The sequence below is a fragment of the Gavialis gangeticus genome, unplaced genomic scaffold, assembly GCF_001723915.1.
Source record: "Gavialis gangeticus isolate Ggan-Ray unplaced genomic scaffold, GavGan_comp1, whole genome shotgun sequence".
Lineage (NCBI taxonomy): Eukaryota > Metazoa > Chordata > Crocodylia > Gavialidae > Gavialis > Gavialis gangeticus.
In genome coordinates this window covers 97408-110918 of record NW_017729020.1, presented here as the reverse complement: position 1 = coordinate 110918, position 13511 = coordinate 97408, and the positions used below count along the sequence as shown (strand labels likewise).

At 40.4% G+C, this 13511-nt stretch overlaps 1 protein-coding gene and 1 long non-coding RNA gene across 5 annotated transcripts in view; one reads left to right on the top strand and one right to left on the bottom strand.

Annotated features, from left to right (window-relative positions):
* The first annotated feature begins 126 nt into the window (after positions 1-126).
* LOC109295476 lies at positions 127-3549 on the top strand. The gene is made up of 2 exons (XR_002096752.1): positions 127-162; positions 3272-3549. It is a non-coding gene; the product is annotated as an uncharacterized LOC109295476 (long non-coding RNA).
* Positions 3550-3966: 417 nt separating this feature from the next.
* NFU1 (NFU1 iron-sulfur cluster scaffold) overlaps positions 3967-13511 on the bottom strand; it is a 20418-nt gene continuing 10873 nt past the window's right edge. For 3 of the 4 annotated variants that reach the window (XM_019514329.1, XM_019514327.1, XM_019514330.1), the window contains 4 exons: positions 11718-11832; positions 10202-10265; positions 7187-7361; positions 3967-4694 (listed from right to left, as the gene is read on the bottom strand). In XM_019514329.1, the coding sequence (XP_019369874.1) occupies positions 4527-4694; positions 7187-7361; positions 10202-10265; positions 11718-11832 (522 nt within the window). In that variant the 3' untranslated portion in view covers positions 3967-4526. Of the gene's footprint in view, positions 4695-5439; positions 6071-7186; positions 7362-10201; positions 10266-11717; positions 11833-13511 lie in introns of those variants that run through there. The other variant, XM_019514328.1, reaches the window with a different exon arrangement.

Genomic DNA, 13511 nt, shown 5'->3' with positions numbered 1-13511 from the left:
GCTGTACATCTGCGGCCGAGGAGCTGAGTCCGTAACTGGCTGGGAGTGAAGGTTTGAAACGAGCTGCTGCTGTTGCCTGGGAGGAATTCTTGCTCCGGCCGCCCTCCTCTTGCCGCAAGCCAAGTCGTCATGGAAGCAGGGCAACTCCAGCAGGAGTAGGCTGTAGGGTTTGTTCCTTTTTAAGTCAGTCTGGACTCTAGAGGATGGTAATGCTCCCACTTCCACTGAGGATCACAGCTAGATTCACCTTAATTAGCCTTCCTTATTATTCACTAGCAATGAATAGTAAAATAACTGAATTATTACTAGTATTTAATGTCAGCTGGATGAGAAAGTTGAAAAGGACATCCTGTATACAGGCAGAATTGAATGCATCTTGCCCACTTAAAAAAATACTAAGGGCAGCAAGAAACTTGAGATGCCTACCAAGTTCGCTGCGTTAATGTATGCAAGCTGTTCTGGTGAACCGAGGACTCCAGCTTGCAAAAGGCTGTAAAAGCCGCTCTTGAAAAGGACGCTGGGGACTTCAATTGATTCTAACGTTTGTAGGTTGTAAGATGAGTTTTGCTATTAAGCCCAAAAGGAAAGGAAGGTTCCCACAATGCTTTAAGTTTCAGGGCCAGTGATTTATTTGAAGCTTTATTTGACTGCACCAAGCACGTGAGGAGCGAGACTTGGTCCTAACCGGAGGGACACTTGACTTAAGAAATGTTAACTGGTTACAGACTGCATAAAGAGCATGTACCTTACGTTTTCATTCATCGGTTCAGGGGCCCCTAGCAATCCAAGTAAAGTGGCATATTTCTATCAAGCTATTTAGCTAGTTCAGCCTTTTTTCTCTTCTGCCTTGATTTTTTCTCACTTTTGCCATTGTCTGTGTAGGGCCCTACTTGAAACAGATTTTAATTAAGGGATAATGGAACCGGTGTTCTGTTCGGCAAGGCAATGATCTGGGCTAGCATGGGCAAATTAAAAGGCTGGGCAGTTCATAACCATAAAAGAAGTAATTTCCCAGTGGTGTGATCTGGTAACCTAGCATTATAGCATGAGTAAAACAGGTAACTAATAAACTCTCCTTTCATTTTCCTCTTACTTGTGAATATGGCAGAGTCTGAACATTGTTACTGTTATTACTCACTCCTGTTGAGGCACCATCTCTTCATTAGCTAATCTGTAAAGTGGACTCAATTCATCTGCTTCCTTATTTCCATGTCTTGTGTTTTTGCCCCACAGTGACTTAAGTTCCAAGATGGCTCTGGTGCTAAAACTAAAATTATATGGTTATCATACATAATCTGATGATTGATTGTGTCCATCAACAAGTCACAAATTTCTTGTTCCTCATGCTGAAACTCCCTGTTGAATTCAGCATGCCCTTGGGGCAGCTGAATTCAACAGCTCTGAGGATAAGCAGCTAGAGGTAGTGGGCAAGGAAGACCTGTCCTGTTCTCAGAGAGCGTGTCCTGATGAGCGTGACTGTTTGTTTCCCTAGGGATGCCAGTGCCATGCACGCTCTGGCACATGGCAGGTGACCCCAGGTGGTGTAGGGAAAGCCCCAGCAACCTTATCTGGGGTCCTCCAGGGGCCAGAGTATGTCTGGACAGCCAGGTTCCGGTTTTGGGCAGCACACACTGCCACCATGTGTGCTGCCCTGCTTTTTTCATTGTGGGTTTTTAAAAAAAAAATCCTCCTGCGCTCCCAGGTAGCAGGACAGGGAATGTATGTGCAGTGTGTAGCACCACAGACAGGTCTGTGGTGCCACATACTCCACATCCACGCTCGTCTGAATATGGCCAGAGAGGTCAGGGGGAATTGCAGCCAACTGCAGAAGAAGCAAGGGCAGGTCTCAATCAGTTCCCAAAGCACCCAAGAAATGCATATTGTCATTGTGTCAGCTGCACAGCAGTTCCCACGCCTTGCTTCTGTAGATGCTTTAGAAATTCTGTAGTACAACCAGAGATATCAGGCCCATGGTATTTTGAACTGGGATAGATGAATAGTGAAGGGGCATAGACCATGTTTCTAGGCTCAGGTTCCTTCTGAACTAACAGTGGCCTTTATATACAGCAAGTGTTGTGCAGATCCAGATTTTTGGATGGCTCTAAGAGAAACAAAATTAGAAGTCACGCAAGGATTTAGTAGCTCTCGGACATCTGCACACTTTTAAATGCTTTTCTCACGGCAGATAAAAGTTACTCCCAAGATTTTGTGTTACAATATTTCAACCCCTGTTCTTTATATACATTTTTAAAAGTGTATTAACTCAATTACTGGGTTGATTTAAAAAAACCCTGAAATAGTTGTACCAGTATAACTTCCAATACAGATGCAATCAAACTGCTAAAAGGTATTTTATATCAGTAGTTTACCCTTTAAGGTAATATATATATGCTAGTAGAGTGGTACAGCTTCTAGTTTAGGTGTAACCTGCACCTATCATCAGAAGGAAAAATGAGAATGAACCATAGTTTACCTTCCTGTTTGATAAATTCATTCTTTGTAAAACTAAAGTATGAAGACTATCACAGGCATAAATCCTAATTGGACTAATCTTCCTTGAAATCTAAATTTTGGCTACAGTCCTAAACTGCAGATTGTTTTCTACCCACCCGATGAGAGGGGAAAATGGTCTTTTACAACCTGTGAAAAAAACACATTTTGAATTGGTAACTGTTAAGTAATTGGAGCTATTGCTTCCCGCTGCTGTGCTGAAAATACCTGCTTCATAAATCCTATCACAGAGGGTTTTGTATGCTGATCGTTTTCCAACATGCAGTGCAGTATTATCAAATGTAAAATGACAAACACTCATTCCAGAGGCTTGGAACAAGTCACGTTTTGATAAAAAGCAGGTCTCGGCCTGTGAACAGTTTCAAGATGGCAAGGATTTAGATAGCTGTAATCAATTTCTTTTCTATAAAAAGGGAACTGGATTAGCTTTGTTCATAGGAATGGATTCTTTTAATCTTGTGCAGTATTTTGAAAGCCTCTGAACATCTGTGAAATAGGTGCAAGTGAAGGTGTCAGAATAACAACTCTTACAGTACTGAAAGCATTGGTGTAGGGTATTCACATAAGACGCTTCCTAGAGTGCTTATCAGTTTTCATTCATGAACATTGATATATATAGATACAAAACATCCATTACACAGGTAGGGAACTGAGACAGAGTGCAAGATACCCAAACTCACGCAATATATAGCATATATAGCAATATATATATAATGCTATCCATGTCATATAAGGCAACTTTTATGTTTTCAAACTCCAGCCTCTGAAACACTTGCTTAACAGACTTTCAGCTATGGCACTGAAATGGTACTTATTGCAGGCCTCAGACACATTATGGAAGCTGATCTTCTGGTTTCAGACAACAATATTGTTAATGTCTCAGCAGCAAGACTCATTTTAAAGACTTTTGTGCAAAGCTCAGAAGCTCCAAACTGAGGCTCTCAATCATGAATCACTAATTTTACCAACTTTTAGCTCATGTGTAATCAGAAGGTATTCCTGATCAATAAAGATGTGGATAATGTATAATTTAGATAAGCCTCTTGCAGACGTATCTTTGTTCTGCAAGTGTTCAGCACTTAGTAATGCAGTCACTGTTATGCTGTCATGTGAGATTTTTTTTTAAAGGTTTTATTCAATTTAATACATTGATAATAGTTTTCCACATAAATCTAAAGGTGGTTGATTTTTTCAAGTGTAAACTTTATTTGTAAACTGCAGCCTGATGTTAATTTTGCAAAAACATTTGCTACCATTTCATTTAGGGTGCTGCACTGGAATTGCAAGTCCCAATTCCAATCTTGCACTTCTGTGAGAGTAGATAGATATGGGAGCTGTTTCCACAGTAGTCAATACTGATATGTTCACAGCAAAGGAAAACTGAAACCTTCTTGTAAATGAATTAGGTTAATATTGCCTAACTAAATTGAAAAATATTGACTGTAACACCCAAAACACAGAGGCCACACATTTTATTTAACTCACAGCAACACAGCTGCTGCTTAGCATCAGAGTATTTCAAAGTTTATAGAGGTGGACACAAAATTGCAAATTAAGCCCCCAAAAAAGTCCATTTTTCACATACCTGAACGCAAGCAGCCATTTTGAGACTGAAAGTATTACTGTGCACACAAGCTGATCCCTGGTAAAGCAGATGGATCTGCCATAAGGATACTTTTGTCATAAATACATCATCAAGATCAGGTGCTGTTTACTAAATGGGTCAGGGGAAAAAAGATGGCATAATTCCAGTCTCAAAATCCTGTCTGAGTTATAAAACACTACTATTACTGGGGAAGTCAAATAGCTGTTCTGTTAAATATTTATCAACAGCTGAACAAATTATGAAGTCCATTGTACCACACACTGCTTTTGTGTACTATGGGCCATATTCCTGATGGTTTAATTCACAGGGTTTTAGCGACTCTGCAGTTACACCAGTGGAGATTTGGTCCTCAGTATCACCATATACTTAAGATGTCCTCCTGGACATTCAACACTACATAGGAACATGCTTAGTTTCTGAAAAAAACTGGATTAGTAAAAATCAGATGTGCATTTTTTCTAAAGAAACCAGCTCCTGGATAATGAACATTCAAGATCACTTTCCTCGGGTCTGCCCCAAACCCTGTCCTCCCAAGGGAGCTCTGCTTGCAACAAATCTCCTCTAGTTCTTCTGCAAACTAAGCAATAAAAAGACAGAATTTCAGAGTTGGGCGAGGGGTACACATTCCCTGCTCAGTGAAAGCTTCCTGTAAGGCTACAGCTCTCTGAGAGGGAAGAAAGGTTCAACAGGCAATGAACTCCTGCTTGTGGCGAGAATAAAGACTGTAAACTGTTACAAGAAGCCCAAGTACTGAGCATGGAGCTGCTTGGTTGTGGGAACACAGAAAAGAGCCTGTATTCCAAACAGCCAAAACCACCAACTCAGGCTGGGTACTGGGAACAGGTTATGCACCACTACATACAGAAATAATAGGTGGCTGTGTTGCTGTTCAAACACAAGTCACAGGGTTCTCAATAAATATTTTCCTTTTTGATACTCTCAGTGTTTCTCAAACCAGCTGAAGTACGGTTGGTTCTGCCATGGTTTTCCTCACCCAGAGCAGCCAAATTATACTATCAGCTGCAGAATGAATAAACAGGATACAGAACAAGTAAACACACTTATTCTCTTTGCTAAACTACATATGTCGGTTTTTTGTCCTAAGCACAATGTGATCGTCTTGATGCTCAAACATATGGAGAATGAATTTGCTGCAAGTTTCAACAGTGTGCTAGTATCTGCTGGATAATTTTAGTTATTGAGGAGTGCATTAGGGTCTCCAGATATCAAGGGTTCAAAGTAGCAGTTTCTAATCAAATCTTTTAATGGTATAATTTTCTTAGCAGATAGTCCAGATCCATAACTAATCATATTTGCGTTAATTGCTGCTGTTTGAGTAGTGTTGGGGAAGAAGTGAGTAACTCTCACTAAACTTACCTATATTGTTATGTTTTAACGATATTGTGTCTTCTGTAATTAAACCTTTGATTATTAGGTTCAACTGCAGTCAGAATTCAGTGATCAAGAACAATGAAACAAGTAATTTCTTCATAATATGTAATATTTAACTCCGACTCTTAAGACTGCAGATCATTCTGAAACCCATAAGGCAGGCAGGGCAATCGTGTGTGTACGTATACACGCACATGCTAAAGAACAAAACTGATTTTCATCCTTAGTCTTGAGACTTTGGTATGAAACAGAAGTAGCTAGACAAACAATCCTTTTAAATGCCTTTCATTTGTTTCTTAAGAAACCATACAAGGCAGTTACAAAGTCCACAGAAGAAGAAAGATACTCTCTTTTGAAAGTGACCTTGTAACTGGATCAGCCATAGTATTATCTTTATATGATGGAAGACTTTTTCAATGACCAGGTTCAATTATTTTCTAAAGAAGAGAATGAGAAATGTTGTTGCTCCTTGGAACGTGGCTAGTTTACACACTCCCACAAGGAAGATGCTGCAACTCAGGTCGAGTTCACTCCTTTCTCCACTTCATCATCATCAACCACCTGAAACCAAAACCCAAGAGTTGCTGAGGTGAACACTTCCAATTTTGCTCTTCTAGCATGACACAGAACCCTAAGAAATGCTTGAGGTTACATCTGTTATTCAGACACACTAGACTGTATTAACCTGATTTTACAGCTTACTTCTTAGGAATCAGTAGGAGCTGCCTTCACACTACATCACTGACCAGCGATGGTCGCATGAAAAAGACGAGCCACTTCCATCAAAATGACATGAGCAGACTTGATTGAAAAAAAAAGAATCCCATGTAATCCTAAGGGGCTGGCCAAGTGGTTATGAAAGCAATCAGAACAACTGCTAAACTGTACCAGATGCACCTGAATTTGCTTTTTGGGGGGCAAAGACTTATTTTAAAACATACTAAGCCAAGTTATAAAAAAAAACAAAAACAAAACCTATGAGGAAAAAGCCCCTAAGATACAAAGCTAACATTAACTAACAAAAACAAAACAGCTCAGGGAGTCCCAGTTTTAAAATCCAATCATCATGTTTTTGGGACTAGAACTAAACAATTTAAAATTGTGTCATCGAAAAGGAAAACAAATTAACTTCATGCGTAATGTTACCAGACCAAAAACATTACCAAATGTGGGTTTTATACAATACATGCACAAATGAAGAAAAAAAAAAAAGAGATGCAATTCTACCTAAAGGGGGAAAACAGGGATTAGGCTTTTTTTAATTTTATCCAAACACAAATTGGAACTGCCTTGCCAATACAAGAGAAGGCAGAGTTCTCATGTTTCAATTTAATTATTCTCCATTCTACTCAATACAGTAATTTAGTAAAAATCTTCCCATTCTAGGTTGATTTGTGGTCCCAGTCAGATTCTGTTCTCTCTCCTTGGATGGGTTTTGCAGAACGCATGGAGACATTTTAAAATCATCTAGGCTGCATGGAAGTGAAACTTTACTTCCATAAATTTAGAGAGAGACAGAAAATGACTTGGTGTAGCTATTAATATACCTAGTACTACAGGTATTTCTGCATTAATCATAGCAGTATAGACATACATTGTAATTTAAATTAGTCAAGTAAAACTGCCTCAGTTTAATTTTTTTTTTAAAAGCCCTTCTGTTCTCCTGTCTGCAAGTACCTGTTCCACACCTTCTACTTCAGGAATATAGAACTGTAGCATGTTCTGTATTCCGTTCTTCAGCGTTATGATAGAACTAGGACAGCTCGTGCACGACCCCTGCAATTTTAGCTGCACAATCCCATCTTCAAATCCTTTGTATATGACATCGCCGCCATCCTCCTGCACTGTTGGCCTGAGGAAACAAAATAATTGTATCAGTAATTTTTGCTCTAGAAGTGTTTAAGAGTTCTTTTAATGCTCCTAAAAGATTGACAGCTCACGTAACCAATTTTTTATCTCTCTACACAGAATACAATGGCAGTGCCAGCTTCCTCTTATTGTGCCAGGCTAACATACCTCTTCGCTGACCTGGAAAAATCAGCTTTCTGTCTCCAATTCTCATTTGTTCCTTGGATGCTCTGAGCAGATTTGGCAATTCTGATGCGTCTAGCAATGAAGACACTTGTTCTCTGGGTGCTGGTCTCAGATTCATACCAATGCACTTCATGTAGCAACAATGAGTAATCTGATACTAACAGCTTTAGGCAACTCTTGCTCTGGGCCAGTGACATGGAAGAAAAAGCCTCTATAACCCCAAAGCCATCCAACCCAATGCTAAGTTTGCAGACTTGCATTCTGCTAGTAAGCAGAAGTTAATGGCAAACACCTAGCAAAAGAAGAGAGCAAGGTTCAGTTGTAAGTGAGCAGCATCTTTGTAATTGGCAAAGTCATATGAATATAGAGACCTAGATGCCTATGGGGTTTGAAAATGGCATGCCTAGAATTTTACAACAGCAAAACTACTGAGGGATCCTATTTCATTATACTACACTAGCTACCAAGACAATGAAACCACAGATAGATCCTATGATAAACCATCATCCCTTTCAGGACACTCCAACAGCATAGATTTTAGTTACCATCCCTACAGCTGTTTGTCTGCATAACATTAAGGCAGTCTTTGAAAAACTGTAGAGTATTTCTTTCTGAAAAATGTCTTCTCTACATTACAGCTTGTGGCAAACTGAAGGTAGTAGTACAGGGAATAATGACCCATGTTCTGGACAGTTTTGAATACACGTTGTTTCTTATATATTCAGCAAGGAAGATAATCCCAAAAGTACTTAGGGGCACCTGTACACATGCAGAGAGGCTGCTCCGACGTGCTATAATTACACTGCATTAGAGCAGAATTAATCCAGAGCAGACTCAATTAATCCAGAGCAGACTAACTGAGTCTACTGGAGCATGGTAATTACCATGATCCAGCGGACTCCTGCCTCACATGCATCAGTGTTTCTGCACTGAAAAATGGCAATGGGGGTGCTTTAAAACTCGTTCAATGAGTTTTAGTTAAAGCTCCCCTGCTGCCATTTTTCAGCGCAGGGATGCCGATACATGTGATGCGCTCTCAGAGCTGCTCTAATTAAAGTACCCCCACTCCTGCACATCTATAAACGCCTTAAGAGTCTAATCCAGCAAGATGAGGAGGAACTCAGCACTTTACAGGACACCTAGTACTACTAAAATATTCCCAACCTGTAATATTTTCCCAACCTGGTCTCTTTTCACAACCAAAGAATGAGCAACGTTACAACTGCGTCCCCATAGCAATGCTTTTTGAGATGCCAAACTAAAAATCATTGAGTCGCTTGAACAGAAGCTCTTTATACTAATTTCCAGAATAACTGTTTTGAGAACTACATTCCTAATGGAACAGCACATGAATGAATCCTATGTATTAACATCAGCAACTTGGCCCAATCAGCCACCTCAGTTCCTGAAAACCAATAAACATAATGTGTATGATTGAGAATTTGTTTGCCGTCATTTGAAAACATGCTGCTCTACAATTCAGATCTCTTTTTTTTCCCTTTCCCCTAGGCTTTTTAATTTCTTTGGGTATATTTTTCAGTGTAAACAATGAATACTCTGTACATGCCAATGGCTTACACACAGATCCTGGAAACGTCGGTCATGATACTGACACAAGCAGTAAGAGATATTGCTGTGAATGTTCTCTTCAATCACCTCTTGAACAAAGGACTACATTTTAAAAGAGATTATGGCGATTATAAAAGACGTACCTGTGAATGTTCAAGCTACCATACTGCAGGGTTTTAAGTGACTACTTGACAACACTGGGACTCATTTAATGCTGCCTTTCAAACCATTATTATATAAGATGCATGTATTCCTTACATTCAGATAAAATCTTCCAATTCCTTTCTGCTTATCTTCCCCATTTTTAAGAGATGAGTTAACTGTCACTCTTTCAGCTCTGTGATATCCTCCCAATATTTTAAAAATATTTATGAAAGGAATATTTTTAGAAATTATTTAAAAAAAACAAACAAACCTGAGAGACTACATCTTCAGGACAAATTCAATCAGCTCCATATGATATGATTGAGTGTCTACTTTGGGGACTTGTGATTCGGGAGAGATGCTGTTGTCCTTTAGGAGAGGACTTTTGAGATCCATTAAGCACTTCTCCACATCCACATTTTTGTTATTCTTTTCAGTTGAGGCAGTAAAAGAACCTAAAAATATGCACTAGAAAAACCACGCGCTCTGTCTGATACCTGTTCTAAAGGCTGCACTATTAATCACCTGATTCTATATTCAAGGAGAGTCAAAACACAGGTCCAGCTGCAAAATGCAATGATACAAATTCACTGAACCTCAGACCACCAAATGACTTGTGCCCATGACTTTTTCCTCACACTCAGTCTGACATGACGTGGAGTTTAACCTCCCCTTTCTAGACAAAGTCTTACATGGTTCTGAAGCTCAAAAAAGAAAAGCAAGAAGGAAGAAATAAAGCAAATGTATATGAAAGAAAAAATAGTGCAGAATGTGTACTAGAGAGGCAAAGATCTTTATTTACCATTTAGACTGGGCCAGCACCAAAAGGCCCATACTGCTTTGTTACCTTGTGTAATGCCAAATACACACAGTCCTGCACCTCTCCAATGTCACCCAAGGTATCTGCTACGTGACAATACTCAAACCAGCAACATTTACAGTTACCTTATTCTAGTATCCAGCAGTTCCTTAATCATTAATACAACTTCGTCATCTTCCTCCGAAGGAGCTTGAGGGGGGAAAATGTGCAAATCAAAATACTGACAGAACCTTCTTATGATTCACAATACATGCCAGAATGATATTCAGTTTACATGACGAAAGTCTGAATAAGGCAGACTGACAATACACAGAGGTGATTCTGAAAGCTGAAGACAGAGCTAAATCTAAATGGGTTCAAATTACAACATGTACATTACACCTGGGTATCCTCACTGACAGAAATCATGGCAGTGCACTGCTCTTACAGTACGGACAAAGGCTTTGACAGATAGGACTGGTGCTGCCTCAGATGTTGAGGAAGTAGGAAAAAAGCAACTAGCAGCATGGGATAAGCACTTTTGGGTAACCACAGCCTGACAGCATTTGTTATACTACCTTAGACCCTCTCAAATTTATCTGCATGGCCCCTGCATCTGGCCCAAAGTAACTTTCTTCAGGATTAGCCATGGGGTTAAAGTCAACAGGGGCAGGGAACATGCAGGATTTCTCAGGGCTTCTGTGCACAAGCTCTTCAAAAATATTTATGTCAGAGATGCAAAAATAGTCTCAGCACCTCACAATAAATCACAGCCGACATTATTTGGCTGGCTGACTAATCCCCTTAGTCATCTTCCCAATAGCATCTCTAGGGGAAAAAAAATACAAGATTAAGGCTTCCAACCGTAGTACACTTATGAATCAGCTAGTTTTCCTTACAGAAACATTTTAAGGCCTCTTTATTTCAGATTAAAATAATGAAGTTAATTTGACTATTAAAAGAAAAAACAGTAGAGACAATAAGGAACAAGACCATTGGAATCTCACGTTTAGAAGGGGTCTATTTTACTAGCAGATAAAGTGAAAATCAAAAAACTGAAATTTAAACAACATTTGGATTATTTTAAAAGTCAGCCTCATTCAACTGACATGGCTATTACTAATTACAGCGTGGGTCACATAAGGATCACAAACATATTTACAAGTCCTTGGTAAGTGTAAAATAGTTATGTGAGAAAGAAATTAGATGCCTTTAAGCTTTTAACCTAGTATTGTCTTTTTGAATGTATTCAAACTTTCTTCTGAGGATACTTGAAAGCAGAAATGGGCTTCGGCTTTCAGACACTCACACAAGGACTTAAATATCACAGATCTTAGGTTTCAGAAACATCTTTTCAGTCAAACAAAAACATCACCCACAATGTTCCTACATCACTTAAATAGAAAGTGATATTTTAAGCGATGCTGTAGGCAATTCCCTAGATAGCAGGTTTAAGAAACCACTGAAGGCAACAGATGGGCTACCAGCACACCCTCTTAATGTAGGCACAAAATGTCTCACATCTCAGTTCCTTAATGTAGTTGAGTTATTCTTTTCTCACATGCTGCTTTGTAAGGCAATTTCATGGAGTCTGAATGTAATAAACCAAAGCCATTAGCCAAGGATCTACGAGCACATAAGGCCTACCAGTTCTTCATTTACCTGTGTCTGTACGAGGTGCCTCTTCAGTAACTACAGGTAAGCCAGAGGCAAAGAAATCCATTATAGTTGCATAAATATCTGGTTTCAGTAAGTTCCAATCCAGGACTTCACTCTCCTATAAACAATTTTAGAAAAAAACAAAGATACTGTTTTTGTCTCATTATAAAGTTAAATGTTACACCAGGCTCTTTCCCATCTTGAAGACACCTTGCAGAGTATTAATGGAAAGCCCAGTCTGATATAGAAATGTTTATATTTAAAATTATCAAATATTAATATCAAATAATCCTTTGGTTGGATTTAAGTGTTTCCTTACATTGCCTGCCCATCAACTGCTAGGTAAAAAACAAAGCAGCTTAAGAAGAAAAGAAAAGATAACGATTGCAGATGTTTTGCTATGATTTTGCTCTACAAACAAACTGCTTTTGGAACCTGTGTTTGTTTTGGTTGCATTCACTATTGGTATCCCATTTGTTGTCCAGTAAATGACACAGTGCTCCATCTGTTTGTCTGTCTGATGCAGCTCTGCGTTCACAACAGTACAATAGTTTATACGTCTGGGGAAATACAATGCAATACACAAAGCACTTGCTCAAACTCACATGGACCACCATCAATGTAGCATGGGCCTGTACGTGCAATTTTGTTGCTTTCTAGTATCTAGCTTAGAACAATATGAGCTTCACTACTCCTTAATAGTTAATAGAGCTTCTTCTAGAGCAGAGGTCCACAAACTTTTTCTTATTGCAGATCCACTTTCAGATTTACCAGCTGCCCACAAACCCCTATCAGCATACATTTTATATTTTAACCCCCTTAAATGCCCATTATTATTATTATAATGAAAATTAAATTTGCCATTACACAATTTATCTTGCATACCCTCCAGGAGTGTGTGTACCACAGTTTAGGAACCCCTGTTCTAGAGCTCCAAAAGGAAAGGATTTTGTTCAGGAGTAAAACATTACAGGTTCTATTCACAATAGTTTGTGCCTTTGTCATGTCACAACAAATACCAAACCAGATATATTTCTTGTTCTATCATTAACTCTAGGGGTGCACCAATAAAGATTTTCTGGGCAGATACCAAGGGCTGATTATTGACCAGCCGTATCCCCTGATACCTACTGATTGCTGATGTTCAGCTGGGCAGCTGGGAGAGCAGTGTCCAGCTGGTAAGTCTATTGAGGGGAAGGAGGGGGGTGGGGGTGGAGATCAAGGCCCCCTGTGGTAATGGAGGGAGTGGGGCTGGGGCAGGTGTTGCACAGCTGGGGTGAGGCAGGGTGCGAGATGGAGCTGACAGCTCATCTGGGGGGAGCTGTACATAATCCCAGGGCAGGCATAGGGGGCACGTGCCGCCCTCCCCGCCAATCTGTGCATGCGCAAGGGTGGTCTGCCACTGCATGCTTGGGGCCAGGGCTGCTCCAGCCTCTTCCTAGTGGCTGTGCTCAAGCTGGACAGGGTGGGATGGGTGGCACTGGGAGGGGAGCCACCCCAAAATTCACCACAGACACCCTCCCCCCCATAGCCACCCTCCCAGTGCCACCACTGCCTGCCCCGCCCTGATCACAGCCGCCAGGAAGAGGCTGGCATTGGCCCCAAGCATGCTGAGGCAGCCTGCCCTTGCCCTGCACACAGATCCAGGAGGGCACATGCCCCCATGCCTCCCCTGGGGGTTCGCGCAGCTGTAGGAACTGCCCCGCACCCCTTCTAGATGAACCGCTGGCTCTGTCCCACGCCCTGTCCCAGTCCCACTCACTCCCTCACCGTGGGAGCCTCAATCTGCCCCCCCCC